We start from the raw sequence: 23860 nt of genomic DNA, 5'->3' as shown, positions 1-23860 counted from the left end.
GTGCTTTCTTGTACTTCGTACATAGTGAGGACCGGAACACGTTTTTAACCAACAGAGTGAGGACATCTTTGTGAAGTGAGGACATTTCGGCCGGTCCTCGCTCCTTAGGGTTAGGTTCTGGTTAAAACGTAGCACTCATAAAGAGTGCTTCGAAGGGCACGGGCACAGGAGGACCATATAAAATTATAGTTGTGATGGTGAAGGATAGGTTAAGGGTTAGGGTAAGGGGCTAGGGAATTCATTATTCCAATGAGGGCCCTCACAAAGATAGAAGTACAAGGATGTGTGTGTGTGTGTGTGTGTGTGTGTGTGTGTGTGTGTGTGTGTTTACACATACCTGTTGTAAAGCAATATGTCAGGGGTCCAGACCTGGTCAGGAGTAAAACGGAGGTTTTTAACTCCAGGATACTCTGACTGGTTCCACTGGAGGTAGTGGTCATACCACTGCTGGGAAACAAAATTGCAACAGTGGTTCTACATATGAGGAAAAACATGTAGGCCTGCATCCATATTGTTATTTTACTATTGTAATTTCAGTCTATTCTGTACACACAACATCTTTTGCATGTCTGTCCGTCCTGAGAGAGGGATCCCCCCTCTTTTGGGATTCTCTTTGAGGGTTTAAAGATATAAAGTGCCTTGGGCTGGACTGATTTTGACTAAACAGATCAATGTCGCATTATTAATGTTTCTTATTATACTCACCATCTGTAGCCAGGCATTCGTGGTGAGGATCTGGTTCTTTTCATCCTTCCACAACACAAAACATACAAGAGGTGTTTCCATGATGTAAATGATAGGTTCATACTTAGTCATGGAAAAAAATATTACACCACCCTTTTTCTTCAATTTCTTGTTCATTTTAATGCCTGGTACAACTAAAGGTACATCTGTTTGGACAAGTATAATAACAACAAAAATAGCTCATAAGAGTGTTATTTAAGAGCTAATATCTACCCATTTTCCATCGTTTTCTTGATAATAACCAAAATATTTATCAAGAAAACCATAGAAAAGGCCTGGATATCAGCTCTTAAATTAAACTCTTATGGGCTATTTTTGTTGATGTCATTTTTTTTGGTCCAAACAAATGTACCTTTAGTTGTTCCAGGCATAAAAATGAACAAGAAATTGAAGTAAACAAAGGTGGTCTAATATTTTTTCTATGACTGTACGTACGTATGTACAAAGTCTTGTGTGGTTGTATGATTATATTAATGATGCATGTGTGCCATGCGTACCACATCCATGACCTGCATCAGAGTAAAGGAGAACTGAACAGTGAGGGCCTGTGAATCATTGGCCACCGGCCTCTCCATTGGGTTGTAGTCCCTCAGCAGCTCCCTGAGGAGAAACCGCTGGTGAGGACCCTGCAGTGATACTGAACAGGGGGGAGAGAGATGGAAAAATTGGAGTCACAAAAGAGGAGCAAGAGAAAAAGTGACAGGTACAAAGAGAAAGCTGCGTCAGGAAAGACAAGGAGAAAGCACTGAGGAGAAAGCAATAGCAGAAAAATGGTGTGATTACAATGATTGATGGATAGTTGGGACCAAAGTGGTGTAGAAATTGAAGGCCACGTGAATACGAGAGAAAAGGAGAAAACAAACTAACAGAGAGAGAGACAGTAGACATGCTCCGATGGAGATGAAACGGAGGGTTTGAGGAGTGATGGAAAAAAGGTAACGTTTTGGAGAACGGAGATATATAGTAGAGTGGATTACTGAGGACAAGAGTGGAGAAGGATGAATAAAAATGTATGAGAGGAAAGAAGAAGACCAGAGAGAAATAATTCTGTTCACCCTAATCAATTATGTCTCTGATTGATCACCAGCAGACAGTCAGAGTCTTTCCCACAGCTGTAAAAATGTCACTTTTAATTTCATGCAGGAAATAGTGAGGTCATTAAACACTGAAACACCCCAGACAGACACACACAGCACTCACAACGATGAGAGCGGGGAACTGTCTCTCTCTTCGCCCTATAACTCCACCAAAGGCTTCGATTCACTTTTGATTCATTCTCCACAAGGCAATCGCTTTGATGTGGAGGGGAACTATCAGTGGTGAATATAACAAGCACACTGAGTAAGTTCAAAAACTAATATACACTTTAAACTGCTGCACGACGCCTACATTCTGCAGGCAAATTCTAAGTGCTAAAAGGTCTGAGATTAATGCACTGCATGTATGGTGTCCAATCTATATTCATTTACTAGACCTTAATTAATATCAATATGACTCCACAGATGGTATGCCTATAATTCAGATCAATAGTCCCTAGTGTCCATCATGTCCAGCTATAGTAAATTAACGACTGGTGTCCTCATAATCACCCTTCTCTTTCAATTCAATTCAATTGGCTTTATTGGCATGACGCAACAATGTATATATTGCCAAAGCAAGCATCAGAAAAGATAACAAGATAAGGAAAGCAATATTTACAATAAATTATTATAATTCTGTTATTCATTTTAAATGAAAAGAAAAACTTATAACAATAAAAAAAAGCAATATTTACAATCATTGAATTACAATCAACATAAAATGTATACAATCTAACTGTCCCAGCAAAAAAGAAGAAAAAAATAAAATAAAAAATAAAAACAAAACAACCAACAGCTGTGTCACTGGCTTTCTCTCAGCATATCTATCTATCTATCTATCTATCTATCTATCTATCTATCTATCTATCTATCTATCTATCTATCTATCTATCTATCTATCTGAGTCTTGTCTAATCTATAACAAAAAAATGCACAGCTCAGCTTTCTGATCTGCAGTAAATATGATTGCATTTCACAATATTGCTTGCTCCTATAAAAATAAATCTGTTTTTTCTGTCTGGCTGCACACCAACAGACTCTCTGCGGTGTTGGAATGAGCTGCTGAGTGCACAGTTATTAGGAACAGTCAAGAGTGCTCGGTGGCACTAGACATGCAAGAGCACATGCAGTATATATACAACACATGTAGAATAAACACACACTTGTTCGAGCAAAGCATCACTCAAAGCAGCGATGAAAGTCACTCACCCCGGAGCAGAGTCGCAAGTATCAACAGCCACGGAGCCACAGCCTGCCACATACTGCATTCCTCTGTGGAAGAGGGAGAAATAGAGAGAGAAGCTGATGAGGAAGGATGAAAAAAGAAAGGGGAGAGTGAGATAGAGAGCGGGGGTTTGAAGAGGAAGAAAGGTTGAAGAAAACAAGTGGGGGAGAGTGTGATACCGGCAGAGGCAGAGAAGGGAGAGGAGGGGAAAGAGCGAGCAGGAGAGACAGAGTGAGAGATGCGGTGGAGGGAATACTCCTCTGAAGAGGGAGATGCTGTGTGTCGGAGTCAGTCAGATACTGAGAGCTCAAATTAACCTTTCATGATTCTCTGTTCATCAATTCCTGTGGACTTTCTGATATGCACTTATCTGTCATCACATCCTCTGCCATTCATTTACTGATTTCCTCTGGGGTTGGTAAAGATCTCAAGGGGGACTTTGCATTTTTGTCTATGGATCAAATGCAAGGGATTTTCTCACAGCAGCAGTCCTTGTGTTTGTCTCTCAAAGCTTGGGGGGGGGGGGGGGGGGGGGGGGGGGAATGAATTGAGCAAAAAAAACAATGCCTGTGTAAATACACTAGTGACCTGCAAGGAAAACCGGTCAGTTTTAATACAGTCTATCCTTTTCTAATGCACACCTGCAACAGCAACATTAGAAAGCTGTTTTGTTTTTCAACTGGTAAAATCTGACATCAGTACATTCACAGAGTAATGCTGACACCCACTGGATATGTTGGGAAAGTGCAAAGCTTTTATTGCCAGATATAATCTGTGGTCTCCTAAAAGCTCACTACCCTATATCACATATTATATGTGTTTTATTCGTTTTCTTGCTGTTTGAATTATGTTTTTATTCCTAATGCACTGTTTTTAGGCTTACTGTAACTGTGCAGCACTACAGATAATTCATCATATACATTGAACTGAAACTAAAAACATTCCATGTCATAGAATATACTTGGACCTATGTCTGACAGATTGTGATAGTTGGATGGATTTTACATGTCTATTCCGCAAGCTATTTATTTAAATTAATACGAAATTCAAATGTGTGATCAGGATCATGCTATATGAAGCTAGAAAAAAGAGGAAAAAAAACACTGCAACGTTCATTTGGAAAATTCTGCCAGATCTGGTGACCCCTTTTCATATATGTATAGGAAGAAATTGAGTTCCATGAGAATCACAAACACAATTTAATTATATGAATTACAATTTACAATTTACAATTTAAATCTGTCAGTTAGATCTGTCTGATTGACCCTGGGAACTAGGACAGTTTCTCCTAAATACCAATACACATTTATTATTTTATTATTATTATTATTATTATTGTTGTTGTTGTTGTTGTTGTTGTTGTTGTTGTTGTTATTATTATTATTATTATTATTATTATTATTATTATTATTATCATTATTATTATTATTATTATTACTACTACTACTTTTTTCTCTCCTTTACCTTTGCTTTTTTTTTTTTTTTTTTTTTTAAACTATTTTTAGACCATTTCGTTTTTCTGCTGTTTTTGTGTGTATAAATGGTTCCTGGCAGCTTTATACTTTGTTAATTAAAATAAAATGAAAAAACTGACTGATAGCCAAGCTTGTGTCGAGAAAAAGGAACCATGCATGTGATGTAAGGACGGATTTAAAGATGCTAAACAGAGACAGAAATGAATGCACAGGAAGTTGACAAATTTTAACCCAAATCTCCTGCTTCAGAGGTTTAACATTTGAGCCAAAGCGAAGGAGGGTGTAAAAAGCGAAGGACACTTCTGAAAAAATATTCGAACCTTGCCGATGTGACTGCGTCATCCACATCCGACGCTAAACTGTGTGTTTCGGTCGCGAACAATACGCGTCCCTTGTATCGCGCACCAGTTCTCTTTGATTGTTTCTATCACCGCATTAAAATATTGCACAGCAACAAGAGCCCACTGAGGTGACACGCTGCGAGATCAGGTAATACATTTAGACCATTAAGGTGCTTTAAATCTTTTTATGGCTCGAGTGAGGTGTAGTTTGAGTGTTTTTGCGGTAGCAGACAATGGATTGGCTGTGCTGCAGGCGGTAGTTAGAAATGGTGCAGTGCCAGTGCGGTGTGCTGCTGCCAGTGAGGAGCTAGCAGGCTAGCTAACGATAGCTAGAGGAGGAACCGTGTACAATACCGTTATTAACATAAGCTTTACCGAAACACGTTCACGGAGGTAAATGCCTGAGCTCTCGGTGGTTTAAATCAAACTTAAGCAACACGTCTAACCTGTAGCTGCTGTCGCTTTATGTCCCTAAAAAACGCCAAGCGAAAGCAAAGGATAACAACAAGGACTATTGAGTTTCATCTGTTGCCATGGGTGATTATCTGTTCTAAAGCAGTCTCTTTTTAAGTGTGTACATCTATTTACGCTTATATAAACACCAGTGATACGTGGTTTCACAGCGACACTGCGAAATGTTACTCGTATAAGCAAGGGTAATAACTTCAGTTGTTTTTGAAGGTCTCTGTTTAGATTTTGTTTAGTACCTGAAACAGTCTGCGAAACTTGTGTAGCCCACATTAAGTTAGAGGAAAACACACGTGAAACTGTGTGTAGACTATATTTACGTTGTATCTAACACCACATGGCTACATTGCTTTCATAATATGCATCCAGTATTTTGTTATGTACCTTGGTAGCTTTGAAATGGAAATAAAACTCATATTTAGCTTAATTAAATTAAGTCATTCATTTTCAAAAATGCTAATAATCCTTTGATGTGCGCATTTACTGAAATATAACTGATGGGAAATCACTCACACTACAGACTTTGATGCATGTCTAACTGCTGAACTGCTTTCTAGCTTTAGGTTTAACTACATTTTAATGGGTGTTATTACTAAATCCGACGTGTAACAAGATGCAATGTTATTGTTTTAGGCACAGCATGTGTCTGTGACAGCCTTGTGTCGGATAGTGACCTTTACCTTCTAGTACTCTAACAATGTTTTTTTTTCTTCTCAATCCTATCACAATCTCGTAACGAGATCTCAACGTTTTACTGTGATATTTGTATCTCCCAAAATGTATTACATTACTATCAGTCTCCATCATTCTCTCCCCTCTGTTTTATTTTTAATGTGAGAACCTGATCTGAGCATGTGATGTCTCCTCTGCCACAGTGTACTGTATACAGCATGCATTCATGAGAGGATGTCCTTGTAGCGCCACACAGTAACACAGGCACATTGATTGTTTGAGATGGACCGCAGAGCGACCTCTTTAACATGAACCAACAGTTCAGTTTGTACTTTTCTATACTTTATAGAGAGTTCTGCTCGACTTTATGTCTGTGCATCATATGTCTGTCTGGCCTCGGTGTGCCCGTACTGGCCACGTGACCAACAATAGAAACCTAACTTATTGTCAGAAATGAAATCGAAACTTAACTCGCGTCTGTCTGCATCAGTTTCCTTTTCTTTACGTATGTGATGCGTTGGATGTTCCCGAAATGTTCGTGGTGCAAGAGTTTGAAACGCGTTTTTACAGCAGGGCAGACAGCATTTATAAGCGAGCAACATCACCGGTGTTTTCATAGTGGACGCTCCAGGGAAAAAAGGGACATCGATCATCTAAAGCGGACGACCCTGCGCGTTGGAAAATATTTTTGCTGTTTCACATTTTGTTGAACAATTCCTAATCCGTAACCGGCCTCGTGCTTGCTTTACAACTTTAGTCTGTGATTTGTGTATTGAGTTGCTTTTATTTTTAATTTCCGCGAGTTTAAGTCATCAGATCATTGGAAGGCCTCGGGAGAAGCAACTGTAAACCCTCCCACTTTATTTCACCGGTGTACCTTTCATTTGAACGACTGTAGGTGAGATTCACAGCACCTGTGATCCCGCAGGGCGTTGTGGTGAATGTGGTGTGTTTCATGTACATGTGTTTAGTAAGATCACCTTATGTGGATCATTCACTACAGGGTTCATATGGATGCTGGGAATCCTTGAAAACACTTGAAGTGTTTAGGTCATATGGGATGCCATGGGCGTCACCCAATTGGGAGGGTTTCCTTTTAATTTGTAATCCTTCTGTATTTATGAGACATTATTATGGTTGTTTACAGCGCAATAAGTGAAATAGTCAGTATTCTGTTTGTACTGTATATAAATATATAGTTTTTCACAGCTGTAAATGGCTGAAAAGAGCCTTGAAAAAAGCTGTAATTGGACTTTGGAACAGGTGTGTGAACCCTGCTGGTACTAGGTTTCGTTTCTGTACTGCAAGGTCGACAATGGACACACGGGTGTCAGTGATGGAGGAAGGGGTCACTTTGAACATTGAGCCATGCATTAGTTGTATTTAGCTCTTGACATCACAGCATGAAGTGTGCAAAAAGACTTGATTCATCAGTTGTCCACATGGTTGTCAATGCCTCTCTCCAGGCTCCAAACAGAAAGGAGGATAATGACAGTGGGTACACGAAAACACAGAGTTGTTATTTTGGCTGTCAACTGTTGCCTTGCATCAGGGTCAAGATGAGTCAGCTCCAGCCATGTTTGGCCCCTGGGCTGCCGGCCCTGTCGGCCCCTATTACACTGATTAGCCAACACTGTGGTGTTCTCTGTTAATGTGGCGGCGTTCAGGCCCGCTCAGCTCTATGTGACAGACCTATGATGCTGACCGGGCCAGAGGGGATGAAACCTGACTCAGTATTGGGTGTCTCCTTGTTGTCATTCTCACTGATATAGACATTATTGAGTTATGTCAGATATGACACTTGAGTCTGAATCGATGTTTGTTGTGCCATAGACGGATATTGGAATTCTGGACCATGCTGCTCAGGAACTACATTTCTACCCATTGAATGATTTGACGTGTGTTTTTGTTTTTTTGAAGGGGTGGAATAAACCGAACTCTGCAAAACCTTCTCATTATAGTCCTGACTGTCAGCTAGCAACTGCATGATTTTCTGTTTGCAGCTCGTCAGTGACAGGCAGCCCTTTACATCCGTGTGTCCTTGGGACTGTCCTTTTTGTCTGCATCAGTGTCTCACTTTTCCTCTCCGCTATGGATCCAGATCCAGCAATAATTTGTAAGGCCAGAAATAAAACAGAATAGTCACAAGAAGGCCTGAATTATTAATCACCATCCTTTTACCTTGGGATTAAGTTTCAGTGTGACTGGGAGAGACATTATGTCCCCCTGCAGTCTCCTTGTAGACTGCCTAAGGTATAATCTGAAGATATACACAGCAACGTTGACAACGTTGTTGTACGTCAGAGCTTATCCTCTAGACATAATCTTCTTCTTCTTTTTTTTTTATAATACCCAGATATTCTCTGTATATAATACACTGCATTTCCAGAAGGCAAGAGTTTAGGATCATGTTAAAAACGGTGTCCTTGAAGCCGGTATAGATTCACTGACTTATCCAAGGACACTTGAGCAGGTTGGAGATTTGCCAGCAGTGTCTGAACTTGTTTTATTGACTGGAACAACAGTTTTCTTATCACCTTTGCTGCTGCTTATTTTTTACAAAATTTGATTATCTTACTGTTTTTCCTATTTTTCCTATTAACCCTCTAAGCCCCAAGCAGTTTTACCCATTTTGACCCCGTCACATTTATTCACTGTGGCCTTGTTTTCCACTGCAAAATATGAGTCCTGCAGCTCTATGGAAACAGAACAATTGTGGCTAGAAGTAGGGAGAAAAATGTCTTGTGAGCCACATAATGCCACAAATAATTAAAAAAAATTTTTTTTGATGGTTTATTTTTTACAAAAACTGGAATATAAAGAAATCTATGTATAAACCATCTTCCAAGTTCACAAGCATTACCAATGTGGGTCAAAATTGGGGTCTCCACATACTACACATTGAGCTATTTATAATTTTACAACCCCCACATATGACTTATGTTGTCCTTCCCTCTCTGCACCATGTAACCAACCTACATTTCCACTAGATTTTCACTGAATTCTTATCACAAGACTGTTAGTCACAGTTGTGCTGAGGAGTTCAGAATTTAATGTTTTTACAGGATTGGGCCAATGCACATGGCTTATTTTTTGGGCACATTTTAAATATGTTGGTTTTGTTGAGATATCATTTTCTTTTTTTCTTACATGGACTGACTGTTAGAAATTTGAAAGCCCAATGTTAATTTCTATTTTTACAGATTCTGAATCTAATGAAGAGTGTAATTTTGCATTATTATTATTATTATTATTATTATTATTATTTTTTTACAACAACATGCTTTTCATATCTAAGAGGTTTAATATTCTCCTGACATTTTTCTTTGTTTTTCAGGTGCTTTGTTGCAACTGGGCTGCCCTGACTTTCCATCAGGGTCTGGTGGTTTTGCTCGAGGACATACACTCATACAGAAACTGCACATCAAGTTGCACCGGCCCCCTTCACGCTCAACCCCTGCGCTATGAGCAGAGGTAGAGGAGGGCCTTACAAAGAACACTACCACAGGCATCCACCACCCAACTACCAGGCCAAGGACAATTACTACAGACCTGGCCCAGCCTCATACTACCCAAGAGCTGGCCCGCAGCAGAGTCCATATTCAAATTACTACAACAGCCCTACCCGTCCTGTAGCGCCCATTCAACCTCCCCAGGCTCCTTCTCCTAGCTCCTCTGCTCCACCCAATCCAACACACAATAAAGTGGCCCCTAGACCAGAAGCCCATAACTGCTCATATAATCAGAATCCCGGTCCCGGTCCTGTTCCCAATTCCTTTCTGTACCAACAGGCAGAGTTCCTGAGAGGACAGAGCTCTGAGGCGCCACAGTTCAGAGGCAGCCCACGTGGAGGAGCAGGGGGAGCGGTCCCTGACAGGCGGTCTAGTGCTTCATACCAGCCCCAGTCAGGCTACAGTAGATATTCACACCCCAACAGCAGCCCAAGGGGTAGAGGAGGCTATAATCAGGACCACCAAAGTTTTGTATACTCAGGAGCTCCACGAGGCGCCCAAGGCCCTCGATACCCGAATCAAAACCAGTTACAAGGTACAAATTACAACCAATACTCCAACAGACAATGGCGTGGTCAAACAGACTCTCTATGTGACAGTTTTACAAATTTGTCCCTTAATCGAGACCGGCCCAACAGAGGAGGAGACAGGTTTAGCAGATATTCTGAATCTAGCAGCTCGGCAAATTTGAGTGTTTCTCAAGGTAACATAACTCCAACGTCTGACATCCAGGATAAGCTTTACAGGATTTTGGCTGCTTTGAAGCCAAGTGAAAGCATCCCTGCAAAAGTTTTAGCTAAAAAACTACACCTGCCCAAAAAGATAGTCAACCAGGCTCTCTACTCTTTAGAGCGCTCACAGAAAGCCTCCAAGCAAGGACTCCACCCTCCTGAGTGGAGTCTTTACAGAGAACCTCTCAGAGGCGAGGAAGATCAAAACTCCAAATTACAAAGGCCACCATCCCATCTGTGTGCCAGCTCAGGACACCCTCCGGAACCTGAAGTCAAGGTTGAACTAAAAACAGAAACAGCAGAAACCAGGGGACAAGGCAAAGAAGAGGACTCTGACACAGAATCTAGTTCTTCTTACTGCTCCTCTTCAGAGTCATCTGTATCTGAAGAATCTTTGTCACCAGCAAAAAGGCAACAGCAGGACAAACAACATCCCAGCACAACCAGCTCTCCTGATCTAGAACTTGCGCTTCCCACAATGGCAGAACAGAAGGAGCTCGTGCTGCAGTTTCTCTTGACTTCAGGGGAGGCAACTGCTCTCGTCATAGCCAAAAATCTGGGTCTGAGGAGTGCCAAGCAGGTCAATCCCACACTCTACTCGCTAGAGAAACAAGGTGAAGTCATTAAGAACAGTGAAGTTAACCCTCCCACCTGGGAGCTTTCCACCCACCGCAGAGAGAGGATGGAAAGAAGCCTTAAAGCTGCAAAGAGCCCCCGTGCTGATTGGCCGATGGAGGAACCTAGTAGAGATGAAGGGGGAGGCGGGTCTGTCGTTCTGCCATCAGCTCCACTTCCAACAATACCAGGCCTCGAGTCACTGCCACTCCCAGAGGGTTGGACGCCAGAGCAAAGTCTTACCGAAGTGGTAGGTAAAATTTCTGTGCTTCATTTTTTATGTATGTATATAATACATTCAGACAAAAAAAGGGAGCCATAAACACAATGTTCAGTTCCCACCCTGCGCCCCACTTCAGCCAACTTATTAACCACATTATTTCCGTCAGAAACAGTTATGAACTTTATATTCCATTAATGCCTCTAGATCCCATTTAATCCTCTACCCCAGGGGTGTCAAACTCTGGCCCGCGGGCAAAATTTGGCCCGCAGTGTAATTTTATTTGGCCCGCGAGGCAATACCAAATTATTATATTATTGTATTATAAAAGCTGACCCGCCGGTATTATACGGCGCATTTACCGCTAATACTAGATTTATAATTGTTATTTTATTTTTAAATGTATTAACCTGTTGAAAAAGTTTATTTTGATATTTAAATCAGAAGGATGCAAATAGAAAAGAGGCATACAATTTTTATTTAATAAATTAATGACATTGATGTGTTTTTTATTTGAAATTTGATTTTGCATGTCTGCACTATTTAGTTATATATTGTATGTTTATAAGCGTTGCTGGTTCCATATTTAATGTTAAAGCAAAACATGTTTGGTATATATTAAAAGGTTTATTTGTTCAATGTTGGCCTGCGATTTTATTCAAGTTTTAAATTTTGGCCCATTGTGTATTTGAGTTTGACACCCCTGCTCTACCCTGTCCCTTTAATTGCTGTTTTCAGACTTTATGCTAAGGTTTACTTAAAACAATTTGTTTACCAAACAAAACAAAGCTGCATCTTTCCTGGAAGATTTAAAAATGTTTTTTTTACTAGATCTATTCAGCCTGATTTGTTTAACCTCTGCTTTTTCCCTTTTCAGTCCCAATCCTCCCTCCAGCCCCCCTCCATTACGTCATGTAAAGATGAAGAGACCAACGAAGGACAGTGGGCCACTGACGACATCCCAGAATTCCTCAACGCCATTCGCAGAGAGACAGATGCTGGTAAACTGGCAGCAGACAAGGTCAACTCCATGGGAACTGTGGCTGTGTCACTGGCTGCTCCACCTCCCCAGAACCTGTGGGCCAAATTACAGGAGGTGAGGCTGAAGAACCCCGTCAGCGGCCTCATGGAGTACGCCCAGTATCTGGGCCAGAACTGTGAGTTCCTGCTGCTGGACCAGTCGGGACCCTCTCACGACCCAAGGTTTGTCACACAATCCACTCTGTTTGTTGCTGTAAAGTTTTCACTGAGTAAAGTAAATTAGTCTGTGGTCATTATGTATTCATGCTGTAAGGCTGAAACTGAGCTAGGGATGCAACAGGGCTAATGCTGACCTTTAAAAATTGGACCAAAAATTGACCATCCCTATTAAATTCAGTGTTTTTGCCAACGTCATATCAGTTACATAACTTTCTCACGGTGGAGCACAGATGTTGTTTTCAGTGCCAAAGGAATCTGTAATTAAATCGACCCAATTAGTTCCATGTAAACTTAAAATCTGGGAAAGAGAGCGCACTGACATCAGAGGAAATAAAAAGTTGGATCAGTGCACCCCGATATGTGACAACTTTAGAGACTTGAGGTGCTGAAGTGCTGTCTGTTTTCTTCATTATGTCATATGCATGATTTAGTTGTTTTTCCCTCCACAAGTTTGTAATCCTCCTTTAAAGGACCTGGTGACAAACCAATCGATTCACAGTCTGAGAAATAAATCTGACTTAGTGAAGACATATGATGCTGCCAATTAAGAATGAAAATTAAATAGCTTGTTATGCAACACAGTAGTCTCAGAAAATTGTACTTGCTCATTTAATAATGTATTGACAGATCACTGGGCCTCATCTGTATATGTTCTCCTCTTTCTCTCTCAGATTTCGTATGCAAGTGATGCTCAACGGGAAGCTGTTTCCTGTCGCAGAAGCTTCCAGTAAGAAGGTTGCAAAAAAGGACGCTGCTGCGGCCACGCTGCGCATTCTTATTGGAGAGATGCAGGGAGGGTCGAGCACAGGGGATGAGGGAAATACCGGCAGTGTGGACCAAGTGATGGATCTACTACCAGAGACCAGTGTAAGTTGTTGTTTGAATGTGAAGAAATAAGCCCAAGTCTGCCATCTAAAGACTTAACAAATCTTGCTTTAAAGGCAAACTATGCAGGAATTGTCACTTTCAGTTTGTAAAATCAACATTCAAACTTGGCCCCTCCCTCCTGGAACCCCTGATTCACTCCTATTTTGGCACAAGCTTTGTCCGCTAGGCATTTCGCCTCACAATGTTAGTGTTTTTCTGCCCTGTGTTAGCTATTTTTGTAGCTGCGATATGCAGAAATGTCCCAAACACAGCAAAAAGAAAGGAAAGGAGAAAATACAGGCAGGGAGCAGGGTCTCTGGACACAGACACAGACACACACTTCTAGTGACTGTAAATGATGATTGGATTATTTTTTTAGGAAAATCCTGCATAGTGTACCCTTAAACACCTGAGATTGATCAGGTACTTATTTGACAAGAGAACACTCCATTTAATGCACCAAAGCAGACACTGGTAACAGCAAAGTCAATATGGATCTGTCAAGTTATGTTAGTTAGTTAGTAGATAGATAGATAGACAGACAGACAGACAGACAGACAGACAGACAGACAGATATACTTTATTTATCCCAAGCTGGGAAATTACAGTGTAGCAGCAGCAATACACACAGAGACAATAACAACACAAATAAAAAGAACAACCTAGGCATACTTCAAGCAATAAAATATAAAAATACAATAAAATGTAATGTAAAAATAAAAATAAAGTGTCGAAAGAAGGAGTATGTATTAAGGAGTAGAATTCCAGTGCAGAATAAATATGAATATACAGTATAAAAATGTTGGTGCTATGAAACAAATAAGGTGCAATGAACAGTGTGCATAAAGAACAAATAAAGTGCATAACAACGGTATGTAATGAACCAGGCTATTTGTTATTGTACAGTGTGATGGTAGTTGTTGAGGCCAACATTTTGTTTGGGGTTATTTTGCAGCCCTGGTAAAAAAAAAAAGATTAATTACTCAGTTGCTATGTTGTCAAAACTGCAGTCAACAAATGCATTCATTGAAATCTTTTTTTTTTTGGTCTCTTTCGCTGTCTTCCAGGGGGCAGCCGAAGGCACGGGGGGGATTTTTGGGACTGGTACAGTGGAAGGAATGGGGACAGGGGAGGGACCTCGCCAGCCACTGTCCCGCTCTCTTCCTGGTGGGAAGAACCCGGTGTCTGTCCTGATGGAGTACAGCCAGCGCAGCGGGAACCCAATCGAATTCATCATCACTGGGCAGGCAGGCCCACCCCATGACCCAAGGTACAGGCTCCTCCCCCTCCCTCTGAATCTGTCCTTTTGGATTCGGTTCTCCCCCACACTGCAAGTTTCTCCCTTAGGGAAGCAGTTTATCAGCTATTTCTGTTTAATCTGCACTCTGTAATGTAGTCAGCTGACAAAGACACAATACCATGTCTGTCTTTTCAATCTTTTCCACTCTTTCTGTCTATGATCCATCCCTTCAGGCAGCTGCCCGGAAGATACAATAAAAAGTTTTGTTTTCCTCGGCACACTTTCTTTCTAAAAACACATCTGTCTTGATCACTAGTACACCATAGGCTCTACTCTGTTGCATCTTCTCATTTACCCAGATCACCATAGGCGTTACTCTTTTGAGTCTTCTCATTCATCCAGATGTGATAAGTCACTCAATAAAGTGTGATATAAGCTAGGATTTCAGTTGCAAAATCAAGTAAAAATTTGTCTCTTTCTACCTTTCTTAACTGTCTCTGCCCTGCGCCCAGGTTCATGTACAGGGTGAAGGTTGGGGAGAGCTTGTTCGCAGAGGCCTCCGCTCCAAGCAAGAAGGCCGCCCGCCAGCTGGCAGCAGAGGAGGCCGTCAAAGAATTAATGGCTGACGGGAGACTGCAGCTCAACAAGGTGAGGAGTGAGAAGCAGAGAATAACTCAAGTTGTTCATTAGGGAGGAGCTTTCCATATCCCCAAAATGAGTGTAATGACTTTAGCAAAACAATAGATCACTCAGACTGGAATAAATTATTTTGCCGCCTCTGTCACACTGTTCTGCTCAATTTGCTCAATACTGTTCACAGCTCTCTTTTTCCTCCATTCTCTCTTTTCCAGCCTCAATTGCCCCTGGGCTCTTCCAGTGATAGTGATGGCAGTGGTTCTGGGACTACATGTCCCTCTTTGCCACCTCTGACTGCTGATGAGTTGCGAGCAGCACACGAGGCAGGAGTTGGGGACCTCATTAACCACCTGAACAACAACGCGGTGTCGGGTCTTCTGGAGTACGCCAGAGCCCGGGGCTTTGCAGCTGAGATCCGGCTGGTGGGCCAGTCTGGGCCGCCACATGAGCCTAAGTATGTGTGAACTGCATTAACCCATTTAGGCCTAAAACTCCTTGAAAAAATGCCTGTAAAACCAATGGGCGATTTTAAAATAACCCCAGAAGTTTTTCTGGAAATTCAACAGAAGTGTCAACGCTTCTACTAAATAATCGATTTTTCAGCCTCTGTAGCAGATAGAAATGAAATTTAAAAAGTATTTGAGAGCTTATACCTGTTATATCTGAGCTCCCTCCTCTATAGTCGTCTTACGCCATGATTTCAGTTCTGAAAAAAAGTCCCATGTCCCATCATTGGCCAAGAGACCGAAAATAGGTGGAAAAACTACAAATACTACAAAACGACGTATCCGATTTCCCGGCTTTAATGGTAGAATAACGCAAGAGCGCCCCCAGTTTTAATGGTAGAAATGCGATAGTGCTTTCCCAGCTTAAATGGGTTCATGTAAAAAAAAAAATGTAAAAAATGAATTAACATGCACAGGTTAAAGTGCGGTTAAAAATAATAATTAGTTTTACTCTCTAGGTTACCATGTGATTAGAAAAATATTTTATTTGTGTACCAAAAAAAATATATTTGTGTAATAATTTAAAGTTAATTTATTAATGAAGGCCACGGCTATTTTTTCTGGAGATCTTTTGTCTTGTACCATTGACATGCTAAGGAAAATGAATAAATAGATGTAATATATAGATTTGTGTTGATTTCCCCATGGCTTTTCATGGGTACCATGTCCTTAAAGTGAGTTCTAAAAGTGAGAAAACAGGGTTATTATCGGAAACTGAAACTAAAACTGAAAAAAAAGTGGTTAAAATATTGTCATAAACTGACACTAAATAATACTTCTTTAAGAAAAACTAAACTGTTGTGATATTGCCTGGTTAAAAAAAAACAGAATTAAAACTATGTAATGTTTCACTTTTAGTTTTCTATTTGTTATATATTACGACCCAAAAAATTCCATGAATTTCTGCCGATTCTCATGACATGAACCACAGAAACTGAACAGACTTGACATTCCAGAAGATGGCGCTATGCCACTATTGCTTCACATCAGACACTAAAATAGTGCAAAGATTATGGTCAGTACTCAAACCATGTCGTTTGAATGTATATGTAGCTACATACACTACTGGTCGAAAGTTTTAGAACACACCAACTTTTCCAGAATTTAATTGAAAATGATGCAATTTAATGTCTCAGTGTACTCTGAAATTAATGCACATTTGCAACATTTAAAATTCTTTATTGAGCATGATAGTGTTTTGAAATTTAAAAAAAAGATTCAAAATCACATTTTATGTTGGACTAAAGGACTAAAAAAGACACAAAATGACTTACAAAGACATGAAAAGAATTCAAAAATGGACAAAATAGCCCAAGACTCCATAGAGTTAAGTTGTTAACTCACTTCTTGATCCCTGAAAAAGGCCTACTTGTATAATTCTGAAATGTACGTTATATTTTACCTTTTTTTATTTACCTCTGGCAGTTCACCACTTACCTTTGTACCCTTTCAAGCTGTTGATTTGACTTGAACTGCTTGATTTTCAATAAAAAAATGGAAAAATTGGGGTGCTCTTAAACTTTTGACCGGTAGTGTACATCTGGGAGACCTGGCCTGAACATAAACAAACAAACGTATGAAAACTAAACCTTCCTGAAAAACTGCAACTAAACTAAAAGGACTTCTGGAAACTAATTCAACTAAGAAGAAATTTAAAAGTAAGATGAAACCTTGGTAACAAAACCCTTTTGAATCCTCCACTTTCTCTTTGCCCCCACTCAGGTTCACCTACCAGGCCAAGCTGGGCGGACGCTGGTTCCCTCCAGTGTGTGCGTCCAACAAGAAGCAGGGAAAACAGGAAGCAGCAGATGCTGCTCTCCGGGTTCTGATTGGAGAGGCTGAGAGGGCAGCCCGCACAGGAGAGCTTATCCCAGCTGAGGTACTGACTTATAATGGTTCACATTTTCTTTTCTTTTTTTTTTCTTTTTTTTTATCACACACAATCAACAGGTTACAGAGGATATGCACAAAACTCCAACCCCCACAACTCATATTCCCTCACATAGGGTAAATCAAAATAGCTCTAATAATATTCACAGAAACCCAAGCTTGCCAAAGTCAAAAACTTATTACAGGAAGCGAGACACCTTCCAATCTTAAGCGGGGGGCTGGTCCCTTTCACACCACTCAGAAAACCAAAATAATATCCAAACCTATACCCTCAACACACAACAGACATTGTTACACAGCATAAATAAGGAACAAATAAAACATATGAGAAAAAAACATCAGAAAACAAACAGATGAGGAAAAACAATCAAACAAAAAAGAACAGACAAACAAAAAAAAAACCCCACAACAACACATACTATTACGCTCAGGTCTTGCCATTTTTACTATGCCTTATATTGACCCAGAATGCTCTTAAAGTCAAATTCCATATGAGATTGCCAAATTTTTATAAAGTCTGAGGATCTGCCTTTACTCCTATAATATATACTGGTTCACATTTTCTATCATGAAACAGGAGCAGGACATTCAAAATGTACACATTCTCTGACTTTTATTGTCTAACATATATTCAGGCAGCCTTAGATATGTTTTATTTTGATAGTCTTGATAATTTTCTGTGGTAGTTTTTCTGAAATATGTCATTGGATTGCACAGTCAAGTAAATTTCAGACATACCAAATATTAAATAATCCTATTTTTTGGCCTGTTTTGCCTGTCCTGTCCTTTATGCATCGCTCTCCCTAGCTTCCAGTGAGTGGCAGCACTTTGCATGACCAGATTGCAATGTTGAGTCACCAGCGTTTCAACGCCCTGACAACACGTATCCAGCACAGCCTTCTGGGACGCAAGATTCTGGCCACCATAGTGATGAGGAGAGGAGAGGGCCTGGGGACCGTTGTCAGCCTGGGAACTGGTATGTCCAATAACTTCAGTGCGATATAACCTCTGAAGCTAATATAGTTGGTAATAACACGGAGTATAAGAAATAGTGTTGCAGTATTAAAAAAAATAACACTGTCACTGCATTCTTCCACAATGTGAGGAAGTTTTATGGAATTCTACGCTTACAGGCGTGCTCTGTCAGAACGCTGAAACAGAACTAGGTCACTGCAGAACCAAGAGGCGTTGCATTGTTGTGTACTTTGACATTGAATGTGTCTCTTGTTTTTTTCTGACAGGAAATCGCTGTGTTAAAGGGGAGGAACTGAGCCTTAAAGGGGACACTGTTAACGATTGCCACGCTGAAATCATCTCCAGAAGAGGATTTGTTCGGTAGAGATAGTACTTTAGCTCTTTATCAGTGTTTCTTTTCCTATTGTAAAAATACCCTCCAAGACCCAGGACATTATTTATAAGTCTGTCTCCTCGTCTCCTTTCTTCTCAGGTTTCTGTACATTGAGCTGCTCAAGCACTATGATGGCACAGACGACAGTATATTTGAGCCGGCGGGGGACAACAAACTGCGGATCAAATCCGACATAACCTTTCACCTCTACATCAGGTGGGAGTGTTTTCTTTCTCCTTCGTCACCCCCTCCCCCTCATGCTCTCCTCTTTCATTCCTGTCATGTCCACCACTCAGATGCATCAATGTTTCATGTGTGAATCAATGTGCTCTCCCTCCTCTTATAGATTGAGTGTCATTTTTGATATGTGTAACGTCAATACATTATGTCTCGTCTGTCTTTCTCGTCCGCAGCACGGCACCTTGTGGGGACGGTGCTCTGTTTGACAAGTCATGCAGCGAGGCGGGGGATGAAGTGGAGGGCCATCAGCCTCTGTTTGAGAACGCTAAGCAGGGCAAGCTGCGGACCAAAGTGGAGAACGGTGAGATGAGATGCACACACATCTGTCTTCACAAATATGTATCAGTGCAGTGCATAGAAGCAAATGATTCCACTCCTTGGTCTGTAAGTGAGACCTGTGACCTTCTGTCTGTATGTTGTTGCTGTTGCCAGGCGAGGGCACCATCCCAGTGGAGTCTAGTGCCATTGTGCCCACCTGGGACGGCATCCAGCACGGCGAGAGGCTGCGAACCATGAGCTGCAGTGATAAGATCCTGCGCTGGAACGTGTTAGGTCTGCAGGGGGCGCTGCTCACCCATTTCCTGCATCCCATCTACCTGAAGTCCATCACACTCGGTAAAACATACTGTTGTTTTTCACAGCTGAAGAGCGGATAATGTGACAAATATTCATGAGAGTTTACTTCTGTGAAATTGGATGAATTCCCACTTTTCTGTTGCTTCTCGTCTCAAATAGTCTGTTCTACAACGTGTCTCTGTTGTTCTGGTTTGTCAGGTTATCTGTACAGCCACGGGCACCTCACACGTGCCGTGTGCTGTCGGCTGGCCAGAGACGGCGATGCGTTCACCAAGAGCCTCCCTCCTCCCTTCATGCTGAATCACCCAGAGGTAACCACACAAGTTTTTTGGCAATGTCAAATGTGGACATTAATCAGGAGTATTGAGGTCATTCGTAGAAAATTAATCAATTAAGCTGCCAACAATCCTATTTTTGCCTGCACAACTGTTTCTTCATTGCTCATCCTTAAATCTGGCTCATCCATCAATTGACAAAAAGCAGGTAGGTCGCTCTCATACTGCCGGGCCAAGTGCCTCAGAAATACAGCAGCTGGCAGCCCAGCACAATTCACCTTGTTTCAGCCCATTTTTGAACATTTTCTTGGCTTTCATTCACACATCACTGAAATTGGTTGAACCTACCGATCCTAATCCTAGCAGCCGTCACATTGACACACGCGTTACACAACTAATTTTACACGCTCTGGTTGGAATTGCTGACTCACACTGAGGGCTAAATTATCCTGATTAAATGGAATATGCTCTCTCTCTGTCTCTCTCTCATATTCTCCCCCTCCCTCCTCCCACACCACCTGGTTGGACTGTAGGTGGGCAGGGTGAGTGTGTACGACTCCACACGGCACACAGGCAAGACCAAGGAGTCCAGTGTAAACTGGAGCTTTCCAGACCAGCACAGTGTAGAGGTGCTGGACGGGACCAAAGGCAAACTGGATGGGTATGTACAACTACAAGGATTAGTCGACCATCAGAAAAATAATCACCAACTATTTTGATGGAATAATTCATGCAAAAAAACAGCCCTTCAAATATGAAGAGTTCCTGCTCTTTAAAAAACAAATGTATTAAACTTTAGAAAAACACCAGCGATTTTGGTTTTCTGACATTGTATAGGCAAAACATTAAACCTTCCTGATTAATCAGGACAATAATTTGGAGATGAATTGATTATGAAAAATAACGATTTGAGTACCCCTATGAATATGTAACAAAATTAAATCATGTTGCTCCTGATGGCAACTCGCATTGTTTATTAATATCTTTGGATTGTTTATATAATCTGTAATTATAATCCTTTTAATGACTTATTATTTAAGGAGCGTAACGCTGCTGTTCAGTGTTTTTGTCTATCTCTCGTGGCTAACAATAACTCTATTAACCAACAACAAATTCAAGTCAATTCTTTGCCCGAGCAGAGATTATTTTATCCTGTAGCTCAGTATGCCTCCAGAATGCTTTTCAGAAATGTTTTTTATCACCGGTATGAGTTATTGATCATTGTGACATTGATCAAACACCATGCATTGAGAAGAGATCTCCCTGGAGTTTGTTTCAGAAAGAATAATTTGAACGTATCACAATCAGTTGTTATAATTCAATTTGAATTAATCCTGTTCCTCCAAGAGAAATAAAATATGAGATGTGGCCAACTATTCACACTTAACACTTAACGAAACAAAAGGTGAGAGAAGCCTTGGCAGCATTTCTTTGTATTTGATAATCTAAAGTGCTCTGTTGTATTTAATAGAAACTGTCAACTTACCACAAACTTCATTTAATTTTAATTAAATCGCCCAAAACAGTGAGCAGCAGGCAGTTAAGTAAGCTCAATAGGAAACGCCACATGATCAGAGGAAATGTTGCGCCAGCTTGCCAGACAAACTGTGATGTTTCCCTTGTTTTCTGATCACTCTCACTGAACAGCTCTCTAATGTCTTCCTCTAGGAACAAACTGAGCGTGTCCAGAGTGTCCAAGTCCAACCTGTTCTGTCTGTTCCGCTCGCTGTGCCAGCGGTGCGGCCGCACTGACCTCCTCACCCTGCCCTCCTACACCCAGGCCAAGATGGCGGCCATGTCCTTCCAGCTAGCCAAGCAGCAGTTCTTCCAAGCCCTCAGCAGCCACGGTTTCGGCGCCTGGATCGGCAAGCCGCTAGAAGAGAAGAGCTTCGAGTCGGGGGAGGGAAACGGGAATAACGGAGGGGGGCTCCCTGTGGGATACGGCATGAGTAGAAACGGAGGAGCAATGGAGTTCAAACAAGAGGAGGCATAGTGCGGTGCAGAGTGCATTATTCAGTGGGTAATATAAATATGTGGGGGGAGAAAAGCACAAGGCAGGGGCAGATTAAAAGCGTGGGTGTGATGGGGGGGAAAAGGACAATCAAACAACTTGTAGCCAGCAGCCAGAACTGTATCTTCTGATGGAACGTGGTTAAAGTCTGCAGAGGAGAAGTGATAGAAAGGGACAGAATAAAGGAGTTTAAGATGACTGGGGCAAAGCCTGAAGGATGAGCCGGGTAGTTGGAAGTCAGTAAATCAACAGAACAAACACTGCTGCAAATCTGGGTTGTGTTGGTTTGTGAAACCATTTACTGTTTGTTCCCAGATACTGTTTATACCTGCGGGTTGGTTTCAAGACGTAATTTCACTTTTTCTTTTTCATTCTAGTGTTTGGAATATGCTGCTATTGTTTTTCCACCGTTCTACTTGGCAGAGAAATTCATTTTTGCAGGTTCTTTTGTTGCAACTGTAGTTTGGACCCAGATGATAAGACATCTTTAGACCGCTGTTTGTTGTCTAATTTTGCCACGAGAGCAGACGTAGCTGACAAGTGCTGCTAATTGGCATTCAACCTAACACGACCCGCCGTTGTAGCAGTGTTTGTAGTTGTGATTAAGTTAATTTAGAGTTTAAGTCCTGAAGTGCTGCTTATTGTTTCTGCTCTCCTATGTTCTGCTGCATGAAAAAGTACGAGCAGCTGCTTAAAGAACAGCGAGCAGAAACAATGGGACGCTCTCAGCAGGAATCTTGTTTTTTCAAAGTTGCACTCATCGTTGATGGATGTCGCGTGTCGGAACTTGGAAATTAGCTGTTGCTCAGTGAAGTCCCAGCTTTCACTGTACATTAGAAGAAGAACAATGCAGACTTCTACTCTGACCACTGATTTGAGAAACATTCACTGTCCAGCATTCAAGGCTTTAGCTCCTGAAGCCTTCGATCAGGCCCCTTTCTGAGTCATATTTAAACCCACTGTACTCCCTCAGCCTTCCACCATTCACATGTTGTTGCCATGGTTAGCCTAGTGTAAGTCAGAGCACCCCTTTGATCAGTCCTATAATTTCTCTGTGCTTTCCGGCTTTTATATAGAATTACTGATGTCATGACCTCCCAATAAGTACAATATTTCTGTTGTTATTGCTTGTGTGTTTTTGAGTATTTTTCTCCTTTTCTTCCTGGCAGGAAGTTCATCAGTAGCTGGCCATGTTAGCAAGTCCTAGAAAGTCTCAGCTGGTCCTGCCTGCATTTTTTTTTAACATCTCAATACGAAAAAAAAAAGGCTTTTAGGGTGTCTTGCATGGCCAGTTGTTGAGGACTGCCAGGTGAGGACAGTTTTGTTGTCTAAGGAGAGTGTTTTTGAATTAGTTCTATGTAGATGGATGGTGCAATATATACATCAGGAATATACAAATACATGTACACACAGATGTTACAGTGGGGTCCAAAAGCCTGAGTCCAATTCAAGAAACTTGTTAACTACTCAACTAATGGAAATGTTCCTTCAGATATTTTTATATTTTCTCAATATATTGCTTAATGTTGCGGTTTTATTAATACAGGAAGTGAAAGAACTGTAAGAATCATTTTTGTGTGTTGTTTTTTTTTTAGTTTGTAGTATTTGATATCCAACATCATCGGAGCAATCTTGTCACAGATGTGCTGTGATTTTATTATGGTTTGCAGATTTTTGTGTTTGATCTGTGAAAGTTGTGCAAGTCAGCACTTGTGTTACTTCAAAGTGCTTTGTAGCTTTAAAGGTTGCACAGAGCCATTGTTTTGATGGCAAATTAAAGTTTTAAGCTTAAAGTGATGATATACCTCTGTAGAGTAGCACATATCGCTCTTAATGCAGCCCTAAAGTTTTAATTGAGGATTTTGTTTATATCTTCAGCAATAAATATTGTTGGACGCTTAATAAAGACTCAAATGTTTAAAAAAAATAGACAAAAACAGGTTGACCAAAAGTTTTATCAATGGTACTCACTGCAATATGAATCACACA

At 41.0% G+C, this 23860-nt stretch overlaps 2 protein-coding genes across 4 annotated transcripts in view; one reads left to right on the top strand and one right to left on the bottom strand.

Moving 5' to 3' along the window:
• The window catches only part of LOC131976008 (neuronal acetylcholine receptor subunit alpha-7-like), an 11036-nt gene extending 6072 nt beyond the window's left edge, over positions 1-4964 (bottom strand). Inside the window, exons 1-5 of the mRNA XM_059338865.1 lie at positions 4844-4964; positions 3033-3095; positions 1242-1381; positions 706-750; positions 338-447 (exon numbers count right to left, since the gene is read on the bottom strand). Of these exons, the coding sequence (XP_059194848.1) occupies positions 338-447; positions 706-750; positions 1242-1381; positions 3033-3095; positions 4844-4871 (386 nt within the window). The 5' untranslated portion in view covers positions 4872-4964. The remainder of the gene's footprint in view (positions 1-337; positions 448-705; positions 751-1241; positions 1382-3032; positions 3096-4843) is intronic.
• Positions 4915-23860, top strand: adar (adenosine deaminase RNA specific). Of its 3 annotated transcripts, none has more exons than XM_059338863.1 (16): positions 4915-5012; positions 9342-11112; positions 11960-12285; positions 12954-13149; positions 14217-14419; positions 14902-15037; positions 15241-15479; positions 17254-17410; positions 18229-18397; positions 18663-18756; positions 18869-18985; positions 19183-19310; positions 19442-19624; positions 19784-19896; positions 20394-20521; positions 21529-23860. In XM_059338863.1, the coding sequence occupies exons 2-16, from the start codon at positions 9469-9471 to the stop codon at positions 21851-21853; spliced, it is 4158 nt and encodes a 1385-aa protein (XP_059194846.1). In that variant the 5' UTR covers positions 4915-5012; positions 9342-9468; the 3' UTR covers positions 21854-23860. The 3 variants fall into 3 exon arrangements, with proteins under 3 accessions (XP_059194846.1, XP_059194847.1, XP_059194845.1); XM_059338864.1 differs by lacking the exon at positions 4915-5012 and adding an exon at positions 6515-6898; XM_059338862.1 differs by lacking the exon at positions 4915-5012 and adding an exon at positions 6515-6902.

This window comes from Centropristis striata, chromosome 8 (assembly GCF_030273125.1).
Source record: "Centropristis striata isolate RG_2023a ecotype Rhode Island chromosome 8, C.striata_1.0, whole genome shotgun sequence".
NCBI lineage: Eukaryota > Metazoa > Chordata > Actinopteri > Perciformes > Serranidae > Centropristis > Centropristis striata.
The sequence above is the reverse complement of the archived record's forward strand: the minus strand, read 5'-3'. Positions and strand labels throughout refer to the sequence as shown.